This window comes from Lepidochelys olivacea (assembly GCF_965140295.1).
Source record: "Lepidochelys olivacea isolate rLepOli2 genome assembly, chromosome: 9".
In the NCBI taxonomy this organism is placed as follows: Eukaryota; Metazoa; Chordata; order Testudines; family Cheloniidae; genus Lepidochelys; species Lepidochelys olivacea.
Window position 1 is genome coordinate 18,345,878 of NC_140419.1, and position 24,879 is coordinate 18,370,756.

General features: G+C 41.7%; 1 protein-coding gene and 1 long non-coding RNA gene across 4 annotated transcripts in view; one reads left to right on the forward strand and one right to left on the reverse strand.

Annotated features, from left to right (window-relative positions):
- The window catches only part of WDR49 (WD repeat domain 49), a 72,433-nt gene that overhangs the window by 17,962 nt on the left and 29,592 nt on the right, over nt 1-24,879 (forward strand). For 2 of the 3 annotated variants that reach the window (XM_084640020.1, XM_084640022.1), the window contains 6 exons: nt 71-247; nt 1,600-1,774; nt 9,819-9,986; nt 10,480-10,628; nt 13,299-13,394; nt 22,402-22,566. In XM_084640020.1, the coding sequence (XP_084496146.1) occupies nt 71-247; nt 1,600-1,774; nt 9,819-9,986; nt 10,480-10,628; nt 13,299-13,394; nt 22,402-22,566 (930 nt within the window). The remainder of the gene's footprint in view (nt 1-70; nt 248-1,599; nt 1,775-9,818; nt 9,987-10,479; nt 10,629-13,298; nt 13,395-22,401; nt 22,567-24,879) is intronic. The other variant, XM_084640021.1, reaches the window with a different exon arrangement.
- The window catches only part of LOC311526724, a 45,365-nt gene that overhangs the window by 12,949 nt on the left and 7,537 nt on the right, over nt 1-24,879 (reverse strand). The window contains exon 2 of the long non-coding RNA XR_014713115.1: nt 12,973-13,099. This is a non-coding gene — a long non-coding RNA (uncharacterized lncRNA). The remainder of the gene's footprint in view (nt 1-12,972; nt 13,100-24,879) is intronic.

Consider the following 24,879-nt stretch of genomic DNA (forward strand, 5'->3'; position numbering starts at 1 on the left):
TATATTAAAGGATATTTTAACTGCTTAATCTAGCAATGTTGTTCTACCCCTCCCCATCTCCTTCCTCCAGATAGCTATTGCTTTTACGAACAAAGAAATCTGCTTCTATGATCTGAATTCCAAGCAAGGATTGTCTTGTCAGTACAGGCTGCATGGCCTCCAGGGAACAGTGATATGTATGGACTATTGGTATAACCCTCATGATGAAAATGAAGCTATTCTAACATTGGGGGATGTCTCTGGACAGGCAAGTATGGTATAAACAAGACTAAAAGGTTGGCACAGAGAGTTCCCTATTTCTCAGCAGATAACTGTCGTTAGTGGCTGAATCATATAATTGTATCATCGTTATACTTTGTCAGATAGCTGTGCCATTTTCACCCTGGATTTGTTTGAGTAGTAACAGCAGTCTAACAAGGTAGCGACTGATAAAATCAGAAAGCCGGCCCATTCTCGAATAAAACACTAAAGTGAATGACAGTATTAAAAAAAAAAAAATCCAAGTAGCACACACTGATACTATGCATAGTATTACATATGAAAAGGCAGAATACAGATTATAGCTATGTTACAAAATCATAGTGGTCACAGATAAAAAAGACCTCTCAGGGCATTTAGGCTACCTCCTGCCAGTGTAGAATTATTCCCTACAGTGCATTTTCTACAATTTTGTCCAGCAATGTGATTCCTACCTCCTAGCTTGAAAGATTGAAGCCACAGCTTCACTATTAAGGAGCTTCTCCTACTACTCAGAATAAATTGTCTCAGTTGCATCCCATTACTCAGCCATACACCTTATACTGCACTAAACAATCTGTTTCCAGATTACTCCTGTCAATTACTTTTAGATTTGTCACCCCCTTATTTGTCACATAGCCAAACTATACAGATTTAGCTCTTTTAATCTCTGCTCATAAGGAAATCCCTGAAGCCTTATTAAAGAAGATAACCATAGCAATGATACTGAAACTCTAATATCTGAAAGTTATGAATTTGTAATAAGGTAGAGAGTTTGTGCTGTATCAGTTTAGCTACCTTGCTATCAGCAGGGATGGATACCACTTTGTACAAAAGCCCAGTTTGAGCAGCCTCAGTCAGTCCTTGACTTAGTCAACAGTGGCTTAAATCACATCAACTGGAGGAAAAAAGGCACACTCCGTAAACATAATATAAACAAGTCAAATAGCACTTTATCCTCAGGGCTTCTACTTCTATCTTCCTCCCTTGTACTTCCAAATGATTTTAAGTCTTTCAGAGGCAGGTTCTGATTACCAGGCGCTTGGCCTTTTCTTGCAGGATTGTCAAACCTGAGAAGGGGCCTGTTAAGCCAATTGGCTGGCAGAAAATTGTTATCCTGTGAAGTCCCAAGTTCATCTACACCCCCCCTTCCCGCCCTGGCCTTTATACTTGGGTTTGCCCTTATTAACTACATCCGGTGGGGGCTTGTTCCTCCATAATTGACATTTCTCCTAAATGGGGTTGCATTTGCTGTCTGCAGGCAGAGAATGTTCTTAATCTCTTCCTGCCTGCATTTGGTATGGGGTCTGTAGATCACCCCCCTTTTTTTTGTTAAATAAAAGTTCTTTCTTTCTTTCTCAGGTTCAAGCCATTTCCTTTACCACTGCTCTGATCTCTTTGTTTGAACGACCTGCTAGCTCCCCTGAAGGTGAAGAAGCAACTGTGACCATTAATTGGCAGGAGCTGGTCTCTGGGTATCACAAATGCTGCTATACGTTAAAGCACAAACTTCATTATAAAGATTGGGTAAAGCAAGGTACTGAATCTGAACAACAATGAAAGCTTAAAAAAATCCCATGCTGTAATTATATTCGTTACTAAAAGCTGATGGTCTACTTGTGTTTAGAAGCTATTGCTAATTGCATGTCTAGGGAAACTGGTACTGTATCTATAGTAATGAGTATCACTCATGCGGAGAGAATTATTTTTCCCTTGAAGGCTTACTGCTGGACACAGTTCATCTTTGCACCTGAACTCTCATGATGAGCAGAGGGAAGCAGTTGTGGTTACTAGTATCTGTGTAACTGCAGCCTGGTTCTCTTCATAATAACTATTATTTTCATGTCAAGAGGTTTGTGATGGTGTACACAGGCTTATTGGTGCCCCTTGGAAAGGATCCTGAAGCCCTGCCCCAATAGTGTCTCTGGCCAGGCCTTGCAAACTAGTAAACAGCATGAGGCACTGGGGATTAATTTCTGGGCAAGTTCAGAGACAGCACAGGGCGGTGTTACCAGCTAATTTGCTAATTAGGTACAGCTGAGACCATTTTGGCTAAGCTCCTTAAAAGACAGGAGATAATGACATACAGGAGACCAAAAGCCAGGGCAGGGAGTTCTGTGGGAAACATAGGAGCTGCCGTATATGGTGTATGCATTTTGTATGTTTTGAGTTTATGTGGAAAACTACCTGAATTGTATGGTTAAAGACTTTTGTCAACTTGGGGTGCAGTGCGATCCTGGTCCCACTGAAGTCTGTGTCAGTGCTCCCATTGACTTCAATGGAGCTAGCATATCATGTTTGTCGTTAGCTGGGGATAAACTAGAACATCCCAACTCAGGGAGCATGAGGTGTGCTCAAAGCTGTGAATTTCTTCTTTTAAAATTCTGCCTTAGTCCTGTTACAGCTTGGTGCTAGGAGTAGGGTATTGGACACCCTCTGGGCAAGAGAGGGGTATTATCAAATAACTAGTACAATAGCAGCAAGTACTGCAACAACATTAGTGGTTCTAGGAGCTGCTGCTTTAGAGGTTCACCACCCTGCCCCAATAGGGCTCTGGAAGATTACTTGGCCAAAGACCATGAGGGTCTATAGGTGACAGTATTGGGCTGAATGGGGGGTATCCTCTGTGACTCGCTGGTACAATTCTGGTCAGACCTGTTCCTCCTGAATCCCTACCACAGCTGGGAGCCTGAAGGATGGATTGGGCCTCTTATTAGATCCAGCTCAAGACTCACCCAGTTGGAGATCTATTGGACTCCACTGCACTGGAACAACAAGATGGACATTCTGACATAAATGAGCATAACTCTGGTACTATGGAAGAAGTAGCTTGTATAATAGAACACTATGTCCCAACCAACTGGCTTAACAGGCCCCTTCTCAGGTTTGACAATCCTTCAAGAAGACACCAAGCACCTGGTAATCTGAGGAATCACTGGAGTTGTCAGGGGCGTGGCTTCCAGGTGGGTGCCTGGAATCTTCACGGAGATACTTCCAAGGGATCGCTGGCTATGGTTTCTCTAGAGGATCAGACCATGGGGTGAAAGGCATCTGACTCAGTAATTTATTTTTGGTGTGTGGAACCAAGGCAGGTTAGCAGGGGTTTCCTCTAGGAGGCATAGAAATAATAAATATGAGGCCAAAGATCCTTGCAAATATACCTGCTCACTTCTTCTCCTTGTGAGATTTTGATTACAAGGATTCCTTGCCCCTTTCTGTAGATCAAACAGCTGAATGTTTGTATTCATGCACACCAGGCCTCTGTTCATTCCTGAGCAGCTATATGGACCAGACTGTGCAAACCCAGGGAGGTGTATGGGGGCTGCAACTGTCTGTGCGCCTGTGCAGGAGCTGAAAGGATGGAGAGAGTGGGCAGCTCCTTTACACTTTTCCCCCAGGGACTCTCCCATGGATCAGTCAGAATCTGGCTGTGAGTAATAAAGCACAGTCATGGTGTCTGGCTCTGGTACCTACCCTAAGAAAAGCCAGCATTTTCATTACTTCAAATCAGCTCAGTCATTTCACATTAACATGCAAGCATTTCAAAGTGTGTCTTTAAAAATCTAGTAGCCCCAAACGCTGTTTACCCCTAGATGACCCTGTTAGCTGCTGGGACTAGTAGGTGCACATAGGCACCAACTTCTCCTGGCGCCGGTGGATGCTCGACCCCCACTCACCCCTGGCCCCGCCCTGACTCCACCCCCGCCCTGCCCCAATTCCAACCCCTTCCCCAAAGTTCCTGCCCCAACTCTGCTCCCTCCCTCCCCTTTTAGACTCCTTCCCCAAATTCCCGCTCCAACCCCGCCTCTTCCCCTGAGCGCGCCACGTTTACACTCCTCCTCCTCCCTCCCACAGCTTGTTACACCGCGAGGAGTGCTGGGAGGAGAAGCGGGGACATGGCGCACTCAGGGGAGGAGGCGGAGGTGAGCTGGGGCGGGGCAGGGCAGGGAGCTTGGCTGCTGCCAATTTTTCCCCGTGGGTTCTCCAGCCCCTATTGGTGCATGCTATGTTCTGCGTGTTTTACTACAGCTCAGTGCTGATAGGAACACATGCTCTCCTGTAAAGCCCTCCCTTTGCTTCTCCTGCATTCAAGGGTGGGGAACAGTTGCAGTCTCTGCACTGAGCAGGTACATTGCTTACTCCAGGCACCCCAGCATTGGACATCACTCTAATGGAGCAGGGATCAGGCAGAGCCTATTGCCCCACCACTCCTACAACTAGCCATACAGAGTGGGCTGAGGTGGGGGCAGGGGGGAGGCAGGCTGTACAATGTGCACTCTCCCCCTCTGTAGGATTGACAGTTAGGAACTGTGCCTCCCCCAGGTACAATCCCTTCCTGAGCATCCCTGGGGCAGGTGTGGCTCTGACCTGCTTCCTGCTCTGGCCTGAGCCTAACTGCCACAATTGGGCCCGCAGGGAGAGCGAGTGCTTTTTGTTTTTAACTACATAAATTCTGAGAGAAATGTGAAATGTACACCGATCTAAGTAACTGCAAATCAGGCATTTAGGTCTGCTTTTTATTGATGTGGGATGCACGAAGCATGAAAGATAGATCAGCGGGGTATTATAATGAATGCCCCTCTAGAGTGCTGCACAAATTCAGCATTTAGGGCAAAGGCAGTAAAGTCATACAACATTCTGATCTAGTTCCAAATGGATCCCATTAAAGGGAGTTTATTGCATTCTGAGCTGTAATATCTCGTTTTCTTACATTGGCAAAGTAAGCAGTTTTGCAGTTTGAGACTTAGAACACCTAGTGGTGTCTAGAAGGACTTTTCGCTCTATCCACACACACAAATGCATCGTGTGAGGGCACAGATCCTGGCGCTCCATTAAGGAAACCTATTTATCCAGATGGATTTATGGCATGGATTTCCTGATGTGCTCATCTGGGCCATACATGGGGAGACTACATAGTTGGTAGTGCCCAAAAGTACCTTCCAAAAAAGTGTCCCAAAGCAGCTCAGGCTTCTTATTACTAGCCTGTGTCATCTAGTGCAACTCCCAGCACAAGTAAAGAGCTCCTCTACCCTGTCCTACTGAGTGTTAAAACCATACTACTCTTCAGTATGACCTGCGATGGCATCTGAATGACACCTCCAGGTAATTCTTGGGTTCCTCTTCCTCATCTCTTCTTCATTTCCTGTGCTGAACTATTATGTAGTGCTGCGTTGAACCCAATGTACATGCAGAACTAAATCTTGAGGTGCCTGAGCACCAACTCCTCCCATTTTAAGGTGAATAGCTTGCAAAAGCACTTCATAATTCTTCTGGATCAGCTATATGAGATCAATGCAATAAGTAACATTAGTGTTTACTGTTCCATCACCTCAATGACCACTTCTTAGGTCTCTTTGTAATAAACTTGTATTTTCCTTTTTCTGTTGTCAAGCCAGTATACTTGATCTTGGGTCCTCACTGACAAACTCCAAATAATTTCTCCTCTTTCTCTTTGTTACAACCCCTGAAGGACATACAAACCACCATAAGAAAGATTCTTTGCAACACCTCTTCAAAGCTTCTCATATCTGATGAGTTCAGCTTCTCTTTAAGGTTGCATCTTGGAATCCTTTTTGTAGCCCTTCCTGGAACTACTTTCATTTTACTGAGACCCCTTTATTATTTTGGCATTCAAAATAGCATAATTAGCTGGTTTTAGTCTTTCTACCTAGGCCTACTGAAGTCAATGGAAAGGCTCCCGTTGGCTTATCGGTCTTTGGATCAAGCCCTTACTAAGGCTTATGGGTGAAATTCACTCTTGTGCAGAAGGCTAGTTCAAGGTCAATGCACTACTTAATTCCTATTTTGAGGATTTAAGTGGTGTGTAAGCCTTGCCTTGGGCCTTGCTTAGGGGTGAATTTCACTCTATTTGTTGGTTATCATACAATCCCTGGCTAAACAATTTCAGTTCAAAATTCACCCACTTCCTAACTGCTCCCAATCTATGGTACTTTCCCCTGGATTTTGAGTAGCTCATATAATTCTCTTCAAGAGTCAGAATTTTTCATTTCTATTTTTTCTTTTCCAGGAAAAAAAAATCTAAACCCTTCTGGCAGAACCATTCATGGAGCACTGTAATAGAAGTAATTCCATCTTTACAGAAAGGATTTTTCTCTCTTCTCAGATTGGAGATGTATAATTTTGCATTTTGAATGGAGAATATTTCAGATGTGGTATTAAATGACCTTGAAATACTATCAAGGGGAGGTAGCTGGAGGAGGAATTACACATACTCAAGGGGCTTTAAATAAGTGAGAAGGCCATTGTTACTAACAAGTGGTTCATGTATAGAAGGGGAGATGATAGAATACAAGAAGCCTCAATGCAGTGCAATATGGATAGATTCCAGACATACCTGAGTTACCACAAGGACAAAAGAAGTTAAGGGGGAGGGGGGGAAGAGAATAGAGGGAATAAATACAAGCTCAGCATTTCCAAATGATGTTGGAGCCTTGAGACCATGAATGTGTTAAAGTTGAGAGGAAAATAACACAAGAAACAGCATAACTTATAAAGGCAGAGATAGTACCTGAGACCTTGATAAAACACTTTATAGATAGCCAATGTCATTTAGATGTCCTGTACTCTCTGTCCTTTATTTGTCTACCAAGGCTAAAGTTACAGATTTGGGGAGAGAATAGATTGGTAAACTCACAGTACAGGGAAATGGTTTATTCAACGTGTGGGAACTTCAGATAAAAGGCAAATATATATAGGGTTTTTTTGGTTTTTTTTTAAAGATGGGATTTAATCAACTTACATGAAGACTTGAAAGAATAGTGATAAGTTTTCTTGTCTACTGTCATTCATAAGAAAGGGCTATAGTTCACTGAGAAGGATGCAAATACTGCAGCAAAATGATACTTTCTGAAAATAACTGGAAGTAATTTTGTGGCAATACAAACAGTGTTACAATGGAACAGGAGGTGTTATAGAGAGGGGAAAACAAAGTCTAGGGTCCCCATTCCACAGTCCTAATGCAGGCAAACCCTCATTAAAGTCCATGGAATTTTTGACAGTACACTTGTGCACAAGGAGGTAGATTTTCAAAAGCACAAGTAACAGTTAGGCACCTAACTCCCAAGGACTCTCAGTGTGATGTAGGTGCCCAACTGCCATTTGTGCACTGGAAAATCTCATCTTTGGTCTGAAAAACGTGCATGAGTGGGGAAAGGTGAAAGACGTTACATGCTTTCTTGATGGGAAGGAATATTTTGGGCTTGTTGAGGTTTCTGTTGAACAAAACATAATGAAAATTTACTCAGAGTATTCAAAATCTGTTGGTAAATACAATGGTGAGAAGGGGCATGGTTGAATTGCAAAAATGTTAGGAAATATTTTAGTGAGAAAGGCAGTAATGGTAGATCCAGGAAAGGAGTGGGTGTGCCTTTCCCCACTTCCCAGATGGGAGCAAAATGGCAGGAATCCAGCATAAACTGAGTCATGGGAGCTGGATGAAGGGGAAAGCTTCTCCAAGGAAGGCTCCATCTTGCCACAAAGCCCCTTTGCCCTTTGTAACATGGAGTGTAGCATTGTATGGCCACAGAGTGTGGCCTGGGACATGAGTTGTGAAATGCTTGCTCAGCATGGCGCATTCCCCTTTCAGAACAGTGATTCTTACCCTAAAAAAATCCATCTGAACAAGCACTAACTCCCTCTTCCTGGCTTTTGCAGAACACACATGAACTGTAGTTGCCTGGGGGAGCAGGACAGCAAATCACAGTGTGGCTTGTTGCCATTGCTGAAAGGACAAAACAGAGGGGCTCAGACCCACATAGGAAACTGCATATGATCTGAGATTCACAAAGTCTTAAGTGACAATTCCAGAGGATCTTTGACTCCTCTTAAACTTGCTGGTCCCATGGGATCGTGCACTTTGCTGGCTGTTCTACAAAAGCTACTGGACCCTGGAGAGCCACGTGACACTATTTGCAAAGATGAACACTTATTACAATAAAAGGGATTCCTTAGTCAAAGGTGCATCAATGAGAATGGAAAGTAGAGGTAGCTGTGGGTCCACTTTCTGTCAGTTATAATTTGTGATACTGCCTCTATTGTGGGGCTATATTCTGCATTTGCAAGGACTTGCTGATCTAATTAGGTCTTTTAATAGGTCACTAATTTTTCTGATAATATCAGAGGGTAATGTTAGGATTGTCCATGTTTGTGAATGGAATAAAATTGTTCATCACGCTTATTGGAAGAACACTTTGGGGTCAGATCCTTACCTGGTGTAAAATAGGGTAATTCCAAATGAAATCAATAGAGCTATGCTAATTTATAGCACCCGAGGATCTGGACATAGAGAATATTTCCAAGGACAAAGCTACTCGTTGCAAAACATTTGGAAATAAAATTACTTTTTTTCAATGCAGATTCAGATATTTTCATGGCCATATTTTGATTGTTTCCACTCCCTAACCTATGTTTGACACTAAGAAGTCCTTTCTGTCTTAATCTGCCCCTTTTTCTCCTTCTCCATGCAGATAAGCATTTGAATTTGCTACATACTTTGATGTTATGGAAATTCCTTTACCCTCACCTTTTAGTCAGACATTCTTCAAGGAGCTTGACTTACAATACAATTTAGTCAGAAACAAGTTTGTTTTTGTAACAAACTGTGCAAATCACTGAGCTCCTGAAACATACAACATTTTATTCCCGCAAAAGTCACTTATAACCTCCAGATTCAAGTCCTAGGGCAACACTCTGAGTTTAAGATTTCCAATTTGTCTTTCCTGATGGACTGCAGAGCAAGAATTGTAACAGTATTTGAATGTAAAGTGGAAATATAACAAAGTAATTTCCCAGATATTTGCACTTTTTGATCACACAGTAATTAGACTGTAGCATTGCCATGTATTTGTGTAGGAATAATTGTTGTATAATGTGGACTTTAGATTTCAGTATCGCTTTACTGAATAAAGAATAACTAGCTTAGTAACATGGGGTCATATTGTGTCGCCAGTTTTATATCCAACCTCCTCAGGGATTAGAAACCAGTGGCAAAGCTCTGTAGTTCAGAAGGGATTACTGCAAGGAGAGTTAGTTGTTACCAGTATATAGGATATGGTATGTATGGTTCATTAAGTCTCTATACCAAAAATGTAAATGAGACTTCATTGTATCAGCAAAGCAGTGTGATGTATTTTTACCATGCTTCTGTTAGATTTCTTGCTTGTCCAATTACAAAGTATTGAACGCCCTCTAATACTGCTGAACTTCATGAGAGATGAAGCCATTGAGCACTTTATTAGACCCACGCTGTATATTGTATGTCCTTGACATCTAGGGACTCATCCCTGAATTGTGCTGAGAACTCTGGCCACAATCCAGCAAAGCACTTACGTGTGTGAGCAGTCCTGGATCAGGTCCAGAGTGCTCAGCACCTTGCAGGATTGAGCCGTGTGGGCCTGATCCAAACCCCTTTGAAGTCAAGGTTAGTTTTCTCCCTGACAACAATTGTTTTTTAAAATTAGGCTTAGATTTAATATACCTTGTTCTTTATGAAACTAGCTCTGATTGGATTATATTAAAAGAAATCAATTCAAGGCTTCTCTCTTTCTTTTCTCACCCATTAGTTGCATACAGCTCTTCTTTTGATGCCTTTATTTCCAGTACAACCAGTAACGTTAACACATTGGTGCTGGCTTGGAGAGAAAAATTAAAGCCTCGTCTTAAAACTACATCCTTTGACATTGCCCGGGGAATTAATGCTTTTGACTTCCACTCTCGACTCAACTTAATCGGTATGTTTTTAAAAACTGACTAATTTATGTTCTATAGTAAAACCTAAGGGGCTAAGAAAACTGTATTCTGTATGTGTACATATATAGGCATTTTCTTCCTTTGTATGCATTCTGCCTGCAAAAGTGAAAGACCGAGTCCTAGTGTTTTATATTTATGTGATGATGTTTTATATTTCTGGCTTATGAAGTGGAAGACAAATTAGCTGGGGGGAAGGGCATGAGAGAAATTTCTGCTCAAAAAGTGCAAGTTTAGGGAAGTTCTGAGTAACTGCAGATGCGATTACAATGGAAACTGTTCTGCATTATTAATTATTGCAGTCACTACCGTTCTCACATATTCACTGGTAACATAAACAAACACATTCTCATTTAGCAAAGCCATTATCACTGTGTATTTCAGAGAGATGGCAGTTTCTTTACTATTAATTGAAATAAAATCCCCTTTCAAGAGTACTTTTGGTTTTAATGTATTTTGCTTTATGATTGTGAACAGCTACTGCTGGCATCAATCACCGAGTTTGCCTCTGGAACCCCTACGTCACCTCGAAACCTGCTGGAGTTCTTCAAGGCCATTCAGCCAGTGTAATAGCTGTTCAGTTCATTACTGAACGAAAACAGCTTTTCAGCTTCTCGGAGGACAAGGTAAATATAGAAACTGCCTACAGGGCCTGATCTGCAGTCCCTGCATTGACAAACAGAACTGGATCCACAGGGCCAGATTTTCAGGTGTTGAGCACACACAAGTGGAGCATTTTCAGAAATGCGCCAGCAGCTCCCATTGTGACATGATTAAATTTTCAAAAAAAGCTCCATACCCAACATATGAGAATCTGGCCATTTATCTTGCTGCTTAATTGAGAGCTGAGGTCTTCTGGAAATATGACCCCAGTTGTGGATGCGAAACTTTCTTGAAAATATGGTCCATAGTGTGTCCTAGTGCTGGTCTCCACTAGAAAATTAGGTCGAACCAGCCATGTCACTGAGGGGTGTGAAAAACTCTCACTCCTGAGTGAGGTAGTTAAGCTGATCTAAGCCCCTATGTAGACAGCACTAGGTGAAAGGCTGAATTCTTATGTCAACCTAACTACTACCTCTGAGGGAGGTGGATTACCTATGCCAATGGGAGGTAGTGTCTATGCTCTCAGGAAGCTCTCAGCAATCGCCTTACCCATCAGTGTAAGGAGTGTCCACGCTAAAGTAAAGTGAAGTAGTGTCCATAGCTGCAGCTGTGCCGCTGTAGTGTTTTAAATGTCGACAGGCCTTAGTTTATTTTCACACTCAACATTTCTCTAATGCTAATTTGAGACTGTGATCCAGGTTTGTCATTATAAGGGCAAGAAAGGACTTGCTGATCAACACCTGAGCAGAACAAGTGAGGCCAGCACCAATATTAAACACCACTGTATGTCTTTCAATTGCAGTGTTAAAATTGTGTTTTCTCTTTAATTGCTAAACCCAGAGCAGTGCATGCTGTTCTTGGCATTAGTATGAATCTATTTCACTCTGATGAATGCATGGTAATCTGAGTCTCTATGTCTATATAATAAACAGAAAGCCCCCTCTGCTACAAAGAGCACTCTCTGATTTACTGCCAGCAGAAACCACAACAAACTTTTTCCATTCGACGTTATGTGGGATGAGAGGGATGCAAAGAGGTAACATTCACCATTTTAAAAGGCGGAATTTTGACAGCACAAGAGAAATTCTGAGTCACTGATTGCACCATGTGTTGTAATGGATAAGTCATGGAGATAGAGTGGGCTTGTTTTAAACCAGCACAAAGTCACATGTTTTAACACTTTTAATCAATGTATGGCTTGTGAATTGAGCTGTGTTCACAGACCTGGAGACAGAAGCCCCATATCCATAGAACAGATTCAGTATGGGAATACTCAGGATTCCAACTAGGATTTACCAGACTGGGTTAAGATGGCAGCTATTGCTCCATGGCTACTCATTCTCTCCCCAGTAGACTTGTTTCTTGCTTGTCTCTGTATAATCTACTTGATGCTTCTGCCTACCCACTCTCCGGTAGTGTTCTGGGATTTGCCACACTGCTGTGACCACATTTAAATAACTGGGTCACCCAATGCTTGGGATTCTTTAAATAGATGAGAACTGGTGTATGCAGAGACCTGTAGGCTCATTGAGTTTGGATGTACTCCTAATGACTATAGCTCTGGAGAGGGGCTTTAACTTAGCACATTTGTAAGTCTTTGCTTCTGGTGAGAAACCTGGTGTAAAAAAAGAGCCAGGTTAGTGAGGCACACCAAGGGAAGTGCATTGGCAATGCTGTTTGAAGAAGCTTGCATAGCAACTACTTCTCTGCATCCACTTGCTGATATATTGCTGCTTTATGCTTTCAAGAAAGCTAAAAAATAGCTCCCTTTTATCCTCCTCCAGAACGGGCCATCTCTTATTCGCTATAGCTGTTGTATATTTATAACGAGCCTTTACAGTCTACCAAGTAAATAATGGCATAAAAATTACCTTTTTATTTATACACACAACAGACCATAACATTTGCCACTAAGCTGTTAGTCTCTTGTGTCAACACTCATACCATTCTATAAGAGAGATTTTTATTGTAACTTTTACTAACCTGCCTTAGTGGATCCAAAGCTCATATATATCACTTCTAACTCCCTGGGGACACTAGTAAAATATAGACACAACAAGGTTGATGTTTCAACCTTGTTCTGACTATTCTGACTCACTAATTGTTTTTCTAAGGGTAACTGCCAGAGGCTTTTAGATTCTCTTCTCAACTGCACCCATATAAACCAGGAAACCAGTGGAGTTACAGTGATGTAAAACCTTGGACAAGTCACTTCACCGCTGTTTCCACTCCCCCCTTTCTCTGTCTTGTCTGTCTAGACTGAAAACTCCTCAGCACAGAGGTTGTCTTATGTGTTTGTACAATGGCTGGCACAATAGGGTCCTGACCTTGGTTATAATACAAATAACAATAAAACAAAATACTCACTGATAGCTTTTGTAAAATAAACTGAACAAAGATGGCCTCTTTCATCTTGTATTTGGTGGTAAATGTTAATCAGGCAAATGAAGCAAGCCAGAGCTATCACTGCAATAACTAATGACTGCAATGCATTCTGAAACAAAACAAACAAAAAAAGCAGATAATGTGTGATTTCTTCATCATTATGTGCACAGGTGTTAAGGCTCTGGGATATTCAGCATCAGCTGTGCATCCAGAGGATTGTGGGCTCATTTCCAAAGAGTCTGGACTTCCAATCCACCCTTTATTTTAATGACGCTCACGGACGGCTTTTTATCTCATTTAATAACCAGCTGATGTTATTGGAAATGAAGCAGGAAACCGGCAGAAAGGTCACAAGTCATGGGAAAGCAGTTACTTGTGTTCTTTACAATTCAGTTTTTAAGCAGGTAAATGGGGGAGAAATAAAGAACCTTTCTGCATTTTCGTGATAAGGAACTTGAAAATGTGTATTACTACAAGGTGATTTTCTTAATTTGATTTCAGAAGGTTACATTAGAGATGGAGAGACCATTTACTTTGGAAAGAAAATTATCTCATACTAAAGCATGCTAATTACAGTCTTTGTTTGATTTTCCTGCAAAGGACAGTGGGTATTTTAGTATCCCAACAGTTTAATTGAACTAGTAAACTACCTGTTTTCTTTAAACCTTCTATCACATTTGAACGATAGAATCATCTGTGGTTTGGTTTCCAATAAAGGTTCAGTGTTAAAAAGTGATATCAGATATCAGGATACCCAACATTTCTAAGAAACACAGATGATAAAAATAAAACCACTATTGTGAGATGGTCTAGGGTTATCTCTGATGTAGGTTAGTCCTGGTATGACTGCCAATTGCAAATGAACTTAATTATAAAATTCTTCTTTATAGCCACCTTGCAGTATCTCTGAGGATAGTTCTGAAATATGCATGAATTGTAATTAGTGAAGATTCATTTTCGCTAGAAAATTTTACACAAGTGGCTTACAGTGGCAGACCTGGATGTATTCATAATAAAATGATTCAGTTAAATGTAATACCACTTGGTATGCAGTGAGAGTGTTGTTTGTCTTCACAGTACTTTAATGATGCACTGCAGTCTTTGGTATCAGAGCACTACCTGCATCTCAATGAAGAGCCACAGTTACTATACAGGGAAATGTCTCTGTGATAGATTTTCCTGAGCTCTGCCCAACCAGCCCCTTTTATCTATAGATTGAGATTCAGCTAAGGCAAACCTCAGAGCATATAGTGGTCTGATATGGGGTATCAACAGATCATCATGGTTTTTGGTGGTGATTTGTTTGGTACAAATGAGCATTTAAAGCATGGTAGCAGTAGCCTGACTGATTAAAAGAAAAAGGAAAAAAAAACAGCTTTCCTGCATGCTGTCAAAGAAACAACCATGCTGTAAATTAAACAACAAAAAACATCCCACTTTGATGGAACAGACCCTAAATTTACATTAAAAATAAGTGTTTCCATTTGTTCAAGCTTTAGAAACTCACCCATCTAAGGGAATGTAGTTTATTATATTATCACTAGGGGACTATTGCTGTATTCCTCTTCTGCTAAAAGCTTGTGTGTTTAGGAAAAGCCCCTTTACATACAATTACTTTTTAAAATGCCACTCATGGGACCAAAGTTGGTTTCGAAATCATTGTATTTTATGCCAGTCTAATTCAGCTGAATTGGATAATTTAGGGAGCACTTTAATTTTTTCATTGCAAAATATGGAGAGTATTTAGATCAGCAAGACTAGTTTATGAGATGGGTACTGGAGAGTTCCTTCCAGGCACTAGGAGTTAAAGTGAAGCAGGATAACCACTTATGGCCTGACTCTGTGATCTGTAGTATGGAAGTGGACTGTGGCGCAGGTCTGAAGCCCTGCTGAAGTCAGTGGGGCTTCATGTGGATTCAGCAGTATACTAGGCACAGTGAATTGCAGGATTGAGATTTTAAGGTAGTGGGAGCCCCCGTCACACCTTCTTGTGCTGTAATCCATTTAGATCTCACAAGCCAACCATGACTGGACTGGGTCAGCAGAATTTGGCTGGGCAAGGAAGGAATAGTCTCAGTTGATGGTCCTTGAACCAGTGCTGAAGCAATACCTCAGATTGGAGTTAGGGCGAAAGGTGCTTTGCTTTAAGATGCGAAACTGATGTCCTGACCTCTTGTAATCACTGGAGACCTTGCGGTGCTTTTTGAAAGAGTAGGATTTTTAGGCTGGGTGTCCAGGCCAGATTCCAATTCTGTTCATTGCATTCTGCCTACCTAAATCCCTCTTGCATTTCCACTTGGCTGACATATTCTTCATTTCATTCATTAAACAGTTGTGCATTGTGGCTGTGTGTTGTTAAAGAGGGGACAAGTTTTCACCCTTGAGGTAGCTGCATTTCATTGAGGAATGATGGGATCCCTGTATGTTTAAGTTTCCAAAGCCATTTAGGACATGGTAAAATATTGTAATATAGTTTTTTATTATTAATAAAAATACTGATTAGCCCAGGCCCTAGCAGAGCTTGTGTCCCATGACATTGCTAGAGTGGCTGATGAGACATACCAGCTGCACTGGCTCTGGTGAAAAGGAGTGCCGTGGAATTCTCTGTGTACTAGGCATTGAGCAAGGCAGGGAATCAGAAGTGGGGGCGGGGGGAGCAGCGGGTCAGAGAGAGAGAGAGAGAGAGGAGGCATTAGAAAAGGATAGATAGAAAGGGAAGAAAGGTAAGCAGCAGGATACAGACCCTGGACTTCAGGAAAGCAGACTTCGACTCCCTCAGGGAACGGATGGGTAGGATCCCCTGGGGGACTAACATGAAGGGGAAAGGAGTCCAGGAGAGCTGGCTGTATTTCAAAGAATCCCTGTTGAGGTTACAGGGACAAACCATCCCGATGAGTCGAAAGAATAGTAAATATGGCAGGCGACCAGCTTGGCTTAACGGTGAAATCCTAGCGGATCTTAAACATAAAAAAGAAGCTTACAAGAAGTGGAAGGTTGGACATATGACCAGGGAAGAGTATAAAAATATTGCTCGGGCATGTAGGAATGAAATCAGGAGGGCCAAATCGCACCTGGAGCTGCAGCTAGCAAGAGATATCAAGAGTAACAAGAAGGGTTTCTTCAGGTATGTTGGCAACAAGAAGAAAGCCAAGGAAAGTGTGGGCCACTTACTGAATGAGGGAGGCAACCTAGTGACAGAGGATGTGGAAAAAGCTAATGTACTCAATGCTTTTTTTGCCTCTGTCTTCACTAACAAGGTCAGCTCCCAGACTGCTGCGCTGGGCATCACAACATGGGGAGTAGATGGCCAGCCCTCTGTGGAGAAAGAGGTGGTTAGGGACTATTTAGAAAAGCTGGACGTGCACAAGTCCATTGGGCCGGACGAGTTGCATCCGAGAGTGCTAAAGGAATTGGCAGCTGTGATTGCAGAGCCATTGGCCATTATCTTTGAAAACTCGTGGCGAACGGAGGAAGTCCCAGATGACTGGGAAAAGGTTAATGTAGTGCCATTCTTTAAAAAAGGGAAGAAGGAGGATCCTGGGAACTACAGGCCAGTCAGCCTCACCTCAGTCCCCAGAAAAATCATGGAGCAGGTCCTCAAAGAATCAATCCTGAAGCACTTACATGAGAGGAAAGTGATCAGGAACAGTCAGCATGGATTCACCAAGGGAAGGTCATGCCTGACTAATCTAATCGCCTTCTATGATGAGATTACTGGTTCTGTGGATGAAGAGAAAGCAGTGGATGTATTGTTTCTTGACTTTAGCAAAGCTTTTGACACGGTCTCCCACAGTATTCTTGTCAGCAAGTTAAAGAAGTATGGGCTGGATGAATGCACTATAAGGTGGGTAGAAAGTTGGCTAGATTGTCGGGCTCAGCGGGTAGTGATCAATGGCTCCATGTCTAGTTGGCAGCCAGTGTCAAGTGGAGTGCCCCAGGGGTCGGTTCTGGGGTCGGTTTTGTTCAATATCTTCATAAATGATCTGGAGGATGGTGTGGATTGCACTCTCAGCAAATTTGCGGATGATACTAAACTAGGAGGAGTGGTAGATACGCTGGAGGGCAGGGATAGGATACAGAGGGACCTAGACAAATTGGAGGATTGGGCCAAAAGAAATCTGATGAGGTTCAATAAGGATAAGTACAGGGTCCTGCACTTAGGATGGAAGAATCCAATGCACCGCTACAGACTAGGGACCGAATGGCTAGGCAGCAGTTCTGCGGAAAAGGACCTAGGGGTGACAGTGGACGAGAAGCTGGATATGAGTCAGCAGTGTGCCCTTGTTGCCAAGAAGGCCAATGGCATTTTGGGATGTATAAGTAGGGGCATAGCCAGCAGATCGAGGGACGTGATCGTTCCCCTCTATTCGACATTGGTGAGGCCTCATCTGGAGTACTGTGTCCAGTTTTGGGCCCCACACTACAAGAAGGATGTGGAAAAATTGGAGAGAGTCCAGCGAAGGGCAACAAAAATGATTAGGGGTCTGGAACACATGAGTTATGAGGAGAGGCTGAGGGAACTGGGATTGTTTAGTCTGCAGAAGAGAAGAATGAGGGGGGATTTGATAGCTGCTTTCAACTACCTGAGAGGTGGTTCCAGAGAGGATGGTTCTAGACTATTCTCAGTGGTAGAAGAGGACAGGACAAGGAGTAATGGTCTCAAGTTGCAGTGGGGGAGGTTTAGGTTGGATATTAGGAAAAACTTTTTCTCTAAGAAGGTGGTGAAACACTGGAATGCGTTACCCAGGGAGGTGGTGGAATCTCCTTCCTTAGAAGTTTTTAAGGTCAGGCTTGACAAAGCCCTGGCTGGAATGATTTAGTTGGGGATTGGTCCTGCTTTGAGCAAGGGGTTGGACTAGATGACCTCCTGAGGTCCCTTCCAACCCTGATATTCTATGATTCTGTGAGATAGAAACTGGCAGAAGAATTCAAGAAGAGAAAGGCATGGCCAGAAAAGATGGGAGGAGTGAAATAATGAGAAGTAAGGTTCCATGAGAAAAGGAAGGCGGAGGAAGAGAAAAATCTCTGTTCTAACAAAGGGCTTTGTGAAGGACTTCAGTCGTCTTTGTATTTCCCTGTTGAAGACCACAGTTGCTGGGCCCAGCTGCTAAACAAGTCACAGTGATATGTATCCACCACCTAGCTTTAGGGTGCATGTTTTTCAAAGAAGCAGTATGGGATGCTGGAGGCTGTGCTAATGAGCAGCACATGTTTTCAGTGACGTTATTAATTTTAAAGGCTTCTGTGAGCCATGAGAAAGGGAGACAGAAGAGAAGGGAGGTACATTCCTTTAAGATGCAGGCATTCTGGAAAGCTGATGTCTAAGAGATAAAAGTGTGGTTCATATGTACACTCACTTCAGGAATGGTAATAATACTTGATACATCATATTTTTGGAGCACAGAACCACCCTTAATCCTCATAACAACCCTCTGAGGTAGGTAATCTACTTTCCCTCTAAGTGCATCTAATTCCAAAATACTTATTACAAATTAAATACCAATAGCATAGACAGAGTGATGCAAAATGGTATATGCCAACCAGAAAGGGGGAGCAGTGTAGTTTAATTGGCTGGGTCACCGGTCTGGAACTCAGGCAGGTATATGTTCTGGTCCTAGTTCTGCCATGAACCTGCTGAGAGATCTTGAGCAAGTTTGTGTTTCTGTTGTAGAGCTTGTCTACACAACAAGTTACTGTGCAGTAAGCCAGGGTGTGAATCTACAATGCACCAGATTGTCCTGCAGTGACATTCTGTCTGGATGCTGCTATAATGCAGTGACAGTCCCAGAGGATGCTTTCAAAAAGTGGTAGTAAAGAGTCATTTGGAACAGTGAGAGAGAGCACAGCATGAGAGCGACTCCTGGTGGTTAGAGCTCTCACCTAGGATCCAGTTTCCCTGCTCCATTGTCTCTTTAATTATTTAACCAGAGTCCAACATCTTCAACAAGAGAGACTAAGGGAGCTCCACATCAGACTATGCCATATCCCAATGGTTAGAGTGCTCACCAGAGAGATGGTAGATCCTAGTTCAAATCCCTTTGCCCCCTGGGTGGAAGGGGGACTTGACCCAGGGTTCCCCCACATCCCAGGGGAATACCCTAACCAGTAGGTTAAAATTATGATGGAATTCTTCCTCCTGCTTCTCACATCTTGCTAAAATGGCTTAGGCACCTAACTCCAAAAAAGGGTTGCCAGCTGTGACTCGCAAGCACAGCTAGGTACCTCCCTGCAGCATGGACTTAAGTACCTATCTCCATGAGAGGGGTGGCACTTAGCATGCACCACTCTGGTTGGCGTCTTCCATTGATTAGTATGCTGGCTTTAGTTCATTGCAGACTACGGCGCCTATGTCTTCTCCTTCATTGTATAGGAGCTTAGGCACCTAACACAGTATTTGTGGATTGCAGTGATTTTCCAGGGACTCAATGTCACAACAACTAACTCCTTTTGTGCATTCAGGTTTTAATCTTTCTGTGTCTCAGTTCCCCATCTGTAAAATGGGGATAATATCACAGCCCCACCTCTCAGGGGTGTTGGAAGGATAAATGTTACAGATTGTGAGATGCCTGGATATTATAATAATGCGGGCCATATAAAGTACCTTAGATAGAGCACAAGATTGGGAAACTTGGGATTCCTCAGTTCTAACCCTAGCCCTGCTATTGCCTGGCTCTGTAATCTTGTCACAGTGCCTTAGTCCTCAAGCAGTTTCTACTGAACTCCTTAAACTCAATAGGTCTAACAACACTCACGGATGCATGGTCATACTGATATAGAAATAAACACTTTTTGCCTGAGAATACATCTGAGGCCTGCATTCATGCTATGATTTCATAGTCTTATGTCGTGTATTATTTTAACACCTATATGCAGAGAAGTAGCCAAAAAAGTTGAGTGTGCTTAGTAATTACTAGCATATCTAGCAAAACCTGTCAGTTCTGTTATTGGTAGCTCAATACATGACATTTCCCTGAGATCAAGATCAAGTGGCCGGCCTGTGCATCAGTATTTGGCTAGGTATTTATAGTCTGCTAATTACTTAAAATAAATAAAATTAATTGGAGACTGACTAAACCCAAAGCCTTTAGTCCAAAGCACCTTGTGCTTTTGGAAGAGCTAGGAAATGGGGGCATCAAATTCAAATCACTGGATTTAAACCCATCTATACCGTTCTGGTTCTGGTTCTTAAACTGGCCGGCCCTGCTTGAAGGTTCTGATTGACCATTGCTGTGAGAAATTGAATGTAGTCATTATCCCAAGATTGAGATGAAACTCTTCTGAGATCAAGTGATCCTGTTAGTTTTCTCTAATTTGGGGATGAAATCTCACAAGAACATCTCATGAGAGTGTGACCTCTGATCCCTGGCCTTGATTCTGACTTGAACTGTGACTGCTGAACACTCACTCATCCAGAGTCTCACTTCCTCTGGCCATCTCTAATATTAATATAACATTTTCAGCTTCTTTGGTGTCCTTCATCAAATAATCTCAGTGCACTAAGTAGGCCTCATCAGGTAAGTAGGTATTATTAACTTCATCCTACAGATGGGGAAAACTGAAGCACAGAAGTTGCAGGACTCCCCCAAAATCATACAGTAAAGCAGAGGCAGTCAGCAACAGAATTTACATTTCTTGACTTCCACTCCTATGTCTTAATGGCTAGACAATGCTGTCTTGTCTCACACTCCTTATTTAAATTATCTAGGACTCCTTAGATAATAGAGTGAGAGTTTAGAATAACAAAGGCAAATTGCGGAACTTGTATTCAAAACAGACTTGGTTATAATTAGAGTTCAATTTGGGTCTCCTTTGGATGGTGCTTTTAAGAACATGAGCAACATATCTAATTTAACACAATAAATTTGCAGTATTTTGCTTCTCAACAAGAAAGCCTCATTTAATTACTAAAATTTGAAGGGAAGCGACCTTATTTCAGTGGATTTATAGTCTTTTTTTTTTTTTTTATTAAACAATTAAGGGAGTCCTTTATTTATTTATTTTGCCAGGAACTAATAAAAAAACCCTGTCATTGGAATAATTCCGTAATGGTATCAGGTCAAAGAACATGAGTTGTGCAGAAGCTGTACTTCATTGTGTTTGTGGTCAGAGGTATTATGAATGAAGATAAGTGGTTGATATAAAATTTCCACAGGTGCTGACAGGTATGGCATTGGGCACATGACTTTGAACTTCTTGAAATGTGAATCATCATGAAAGAAATTTGATTTTTGTTAAGATTGCTGAGAACTCTTTGATTAGCATTTTCTGGGGGAGGAATTGGATTCCTTCCTGGAAGAAATAGCCAACTATCTTTTTGAGCACCTGATTTTAACTAGGAGGAAAAGTGTTTTGAAAAGAGTGAAGAACAACTAAATCTCAGCAATTATTGTGTATTAACTTACATGGGCAAGGTGTTTAAATAACAGCATGTGTATAGTTAGTGGGTGCCATTTAAAAATTCACCACTTGCCAACAGTTGCCATGCTTGACTGAGATATCACTGTTATTTCTTATTGTAAGAATAGGACTAGAATAGTGATACCAGTGTGGGGACTGTTGATGAAACTTAACCTCTTTAATGATGAGCATCAAAGGCAAAAAAAAAAAAAAGTAAATCCCAGAATGCTTTTTTTCAGGCAAAACTCCCATTGACTTCAGTGGGAATCTTGCTTGAATTAGGACTGAGGTGAGGACTGAAGATTTCACCCAGCAGTAAGTATATAGCAAATGGAAGTAAGAGTGAGTGCATCTCTTTTGAGCAATTTAACACACCACACGCCAAAAAAGAAATAACCATAATCTGTTCAAATGGACTTTTTCCTAATTTATGTCTGCTCTCACTACTGAATTCTAAATTGAGGCTAATATATGCTGAGAGCTTCCCTAAACTATTTCCCCTTCCAGAGATGTTGTTTTAAAGATCCATTACTCGGTGGATCGGTTCTCTGAAATAAGCAGGGAAGATTTATCTGACCACTTAGCACAAAGCATTCAGTTGAGCATGCCTGCAAGATTCCAAGCTGAAGGGCTGTGGACGTGTTTCATCCCTGCTGAGAACATTTCTAGTTCCCGCATGTAACTTGGGATATTGTCTCTTGAGGGAGCTGATCACCCTGTCTTCCGTGCTGAAGGATAATAGGGAGTAAATCATTGCTCTTTGGCTAATTGGAACTAGCTGTGGATGCAGGTTTTACAAGGAACAGACCTGCCCATAAACTTTGATTGTGGGGAATGATAAAGCTTGTAATGAGATGAAAGGGAAAAGATGGGGAAAATCAATGCAAAAATTATCTGATTTGCATTTCAGATGTTGCTAATTATATAAGTGCAGTGCACATATGTATGAGGTTATTGTTTTATATATGTATAAAGATTGTAAATTCCATCTCAATTTCTGCTCCCCCCCCCCAGGTAATCAGCTCAGATACAGGATCTACCATTACCTTCTGGCTGATAGACACTGGGCAGAAAATCAAACAGTTTACTGGTTGCCATGGCAATGCTGAGATCAGCACTATGACGCTGGATGCAACTGAGACAAGGCTCTTAACTGGAAGCACAGATGGAACAGTAAAGGTGTGAGGGGAAAACATTTCAAACTATTTGCTTCCATTGCAGTCTTTTCCACATAGATATAATGTGCCAAAATACTCAGCTACTAAACAATGGCTGCTTTTTCCATTGGCCTTGTTAAAGAGGAGATGGGATGAACTCGGCATGTAGAGGTTGAAATCCTAACACTGTTGGGAAAACGCAGTTAAATTTAATTGCTTGTCTAACACTTTGGAGACACACAGTGCTTTACAGAACACTTCCTTCTTTGTTACCTCCCTTCCTTCCTTCCAAGTAGTTTCCTTACAATCCATGACTCTGTACAGCACATGGCCCTTATTGCCTTAATCACCAGACAATCATTTCCTTTGCTTTTCTTGGAACACTCACTTGTCATTACACAAGGGCATATTATCATGGTAGCCAATGCATGACTGTAAAACAACTATTTTGAAATGGTGACTAGGTTAGTTAAAACACCAGCCTTTTACCCCTGGACACATTAATTCAAATTTTAGTTTATTGAAAGTTAAAATGAATTTTAAATCTTCTTAATCATCTCAGTGAGAATTTGACCATATCAAAAACCACCATAAAATTTAATAACTTGTACTTTAGTTTCTACTAAAGAAAGATTCTTGTGTTTAATACCAAGGGTGTATGCTGTTAAGATCAAGATATAGATGTATTGACAGAACACTGCCCAACATTATGACAGGTTTTAAGTCAGTGCTGTTAGTCTTTCACTTTAATGTACACTAAATTCATATCATTTAAAAAACTTAATAGGTTTGCCAAACAGATTTCTAGCTCTTCCTATTTCATTGGCCGAAGTTGCTGAAAATTATCAACCTGAGAGACCATTTCCCCAGATTCGGCTAATTTTGACATAACTAGTCAGACTTAAGCTATTTATTATATTACGTTAGCTCCTAGAGGTCTCAACTAGACTGGGGCCTTGTTGTGCTAGGCACTGTACAAACACATAATATGAAAGGACCCTGCTCTGGACAGCTTACAGTCTAAACAGAGCAGACAAAGGGTGGGAGGGAAAACAGAAAAGTGACCTAACAAAGATAGCACAGAAGTTCAGTGGGAGAGCTGGCAATAGAATTCAGGTCTCCTGAGTCCCAGGGCAGTGCCCTATCCTCTGTGCCATGGTGTCTGTCAATTTTCTTGCTTATTAACTTGTGCCTGTGGTAGAGATGGGCCTGAGTCATAAAGTTCAGATCCAAATCCAATGTTTGGATTTCTGTCCCATTATAGAGATAAGACAAAGCCACAAATTCTGGACCAAATGCTGCCAAAATCTGGCAGTTGGGGAGAGTGGTGTGGAACTTGTATCTATTATTCCAGTTTTTGCCCATCTCTGGTACCATTCAAGGTATTTTTGGCAGTTGAGCATCTCCCAGAAAGGTAACCTTTCTGGATAACAAGACAAAATGTACTGTATTGCTTCGTCTCGTTACTTCCTTGACTGCCCAGGTTCTAATATGGGAAGATCAAGCTAAAGTTTATAAACACATTCTTAAACACCAGAGTCTGCACTGAAATTTGGGATTGTACTGAATTATACTGTTGGCCTTGGCTGAGTAGAAGTGGCCTGCCTTAAATGCTGCCCAAGGAGCACTCTGCTATTTCCAAGCAGTGGAAATCCTAAGGACAAAACATTCAGTACCTAGGAGGTGGGAGGGAAAAGTGATGGATTCAATTCATGACAAAATACCCATCCTAAGGGCTTGTCTGAATACAAATGCTGTACCGTATTAAGTATACTAGTATAGTTAAAACAACACAACCAGCCCAGTGTGTGTGTGGGTAATACACAGCATAAAGGTGGTTTATACCAGTATAGTTTATTCTAATATGGGAAACAGAATAAGCTATACCCGTACAAGGCACCTTTATACCAGTATAATTGTGTCCCCACTTGTTGTACCAGTATAACTATTTCAGTAAAAAAACCCACATTCTAAACTGTGTGTAGCTCAGGCCTTAGTCAAAGAACAAACTGAAGAAAATCCACAATTAGGATGTAGACAGAGTCTTGAGCTAGTGTCAGGAAGCACAGGGTAAGTCTGTCCAGCAGTAATACTACAGGATGACAATGTCTTATTTCAGTTTTTCATACTGTCAGTACAATTTGAAAAGGAAGCTTCCCAAACCTCATTCTTATGAAAAAATTACTTCAATGCCTTTGCAACGGACTCCTATGAATATAAAACACACATCTATGTAAGAATATGGAATACCAACATTGAAATGAATGTATTGTGTTTAAATGGCAAATACATTTTATTTCAAATCCCTACATACATACATTATTGCTGTATCCAA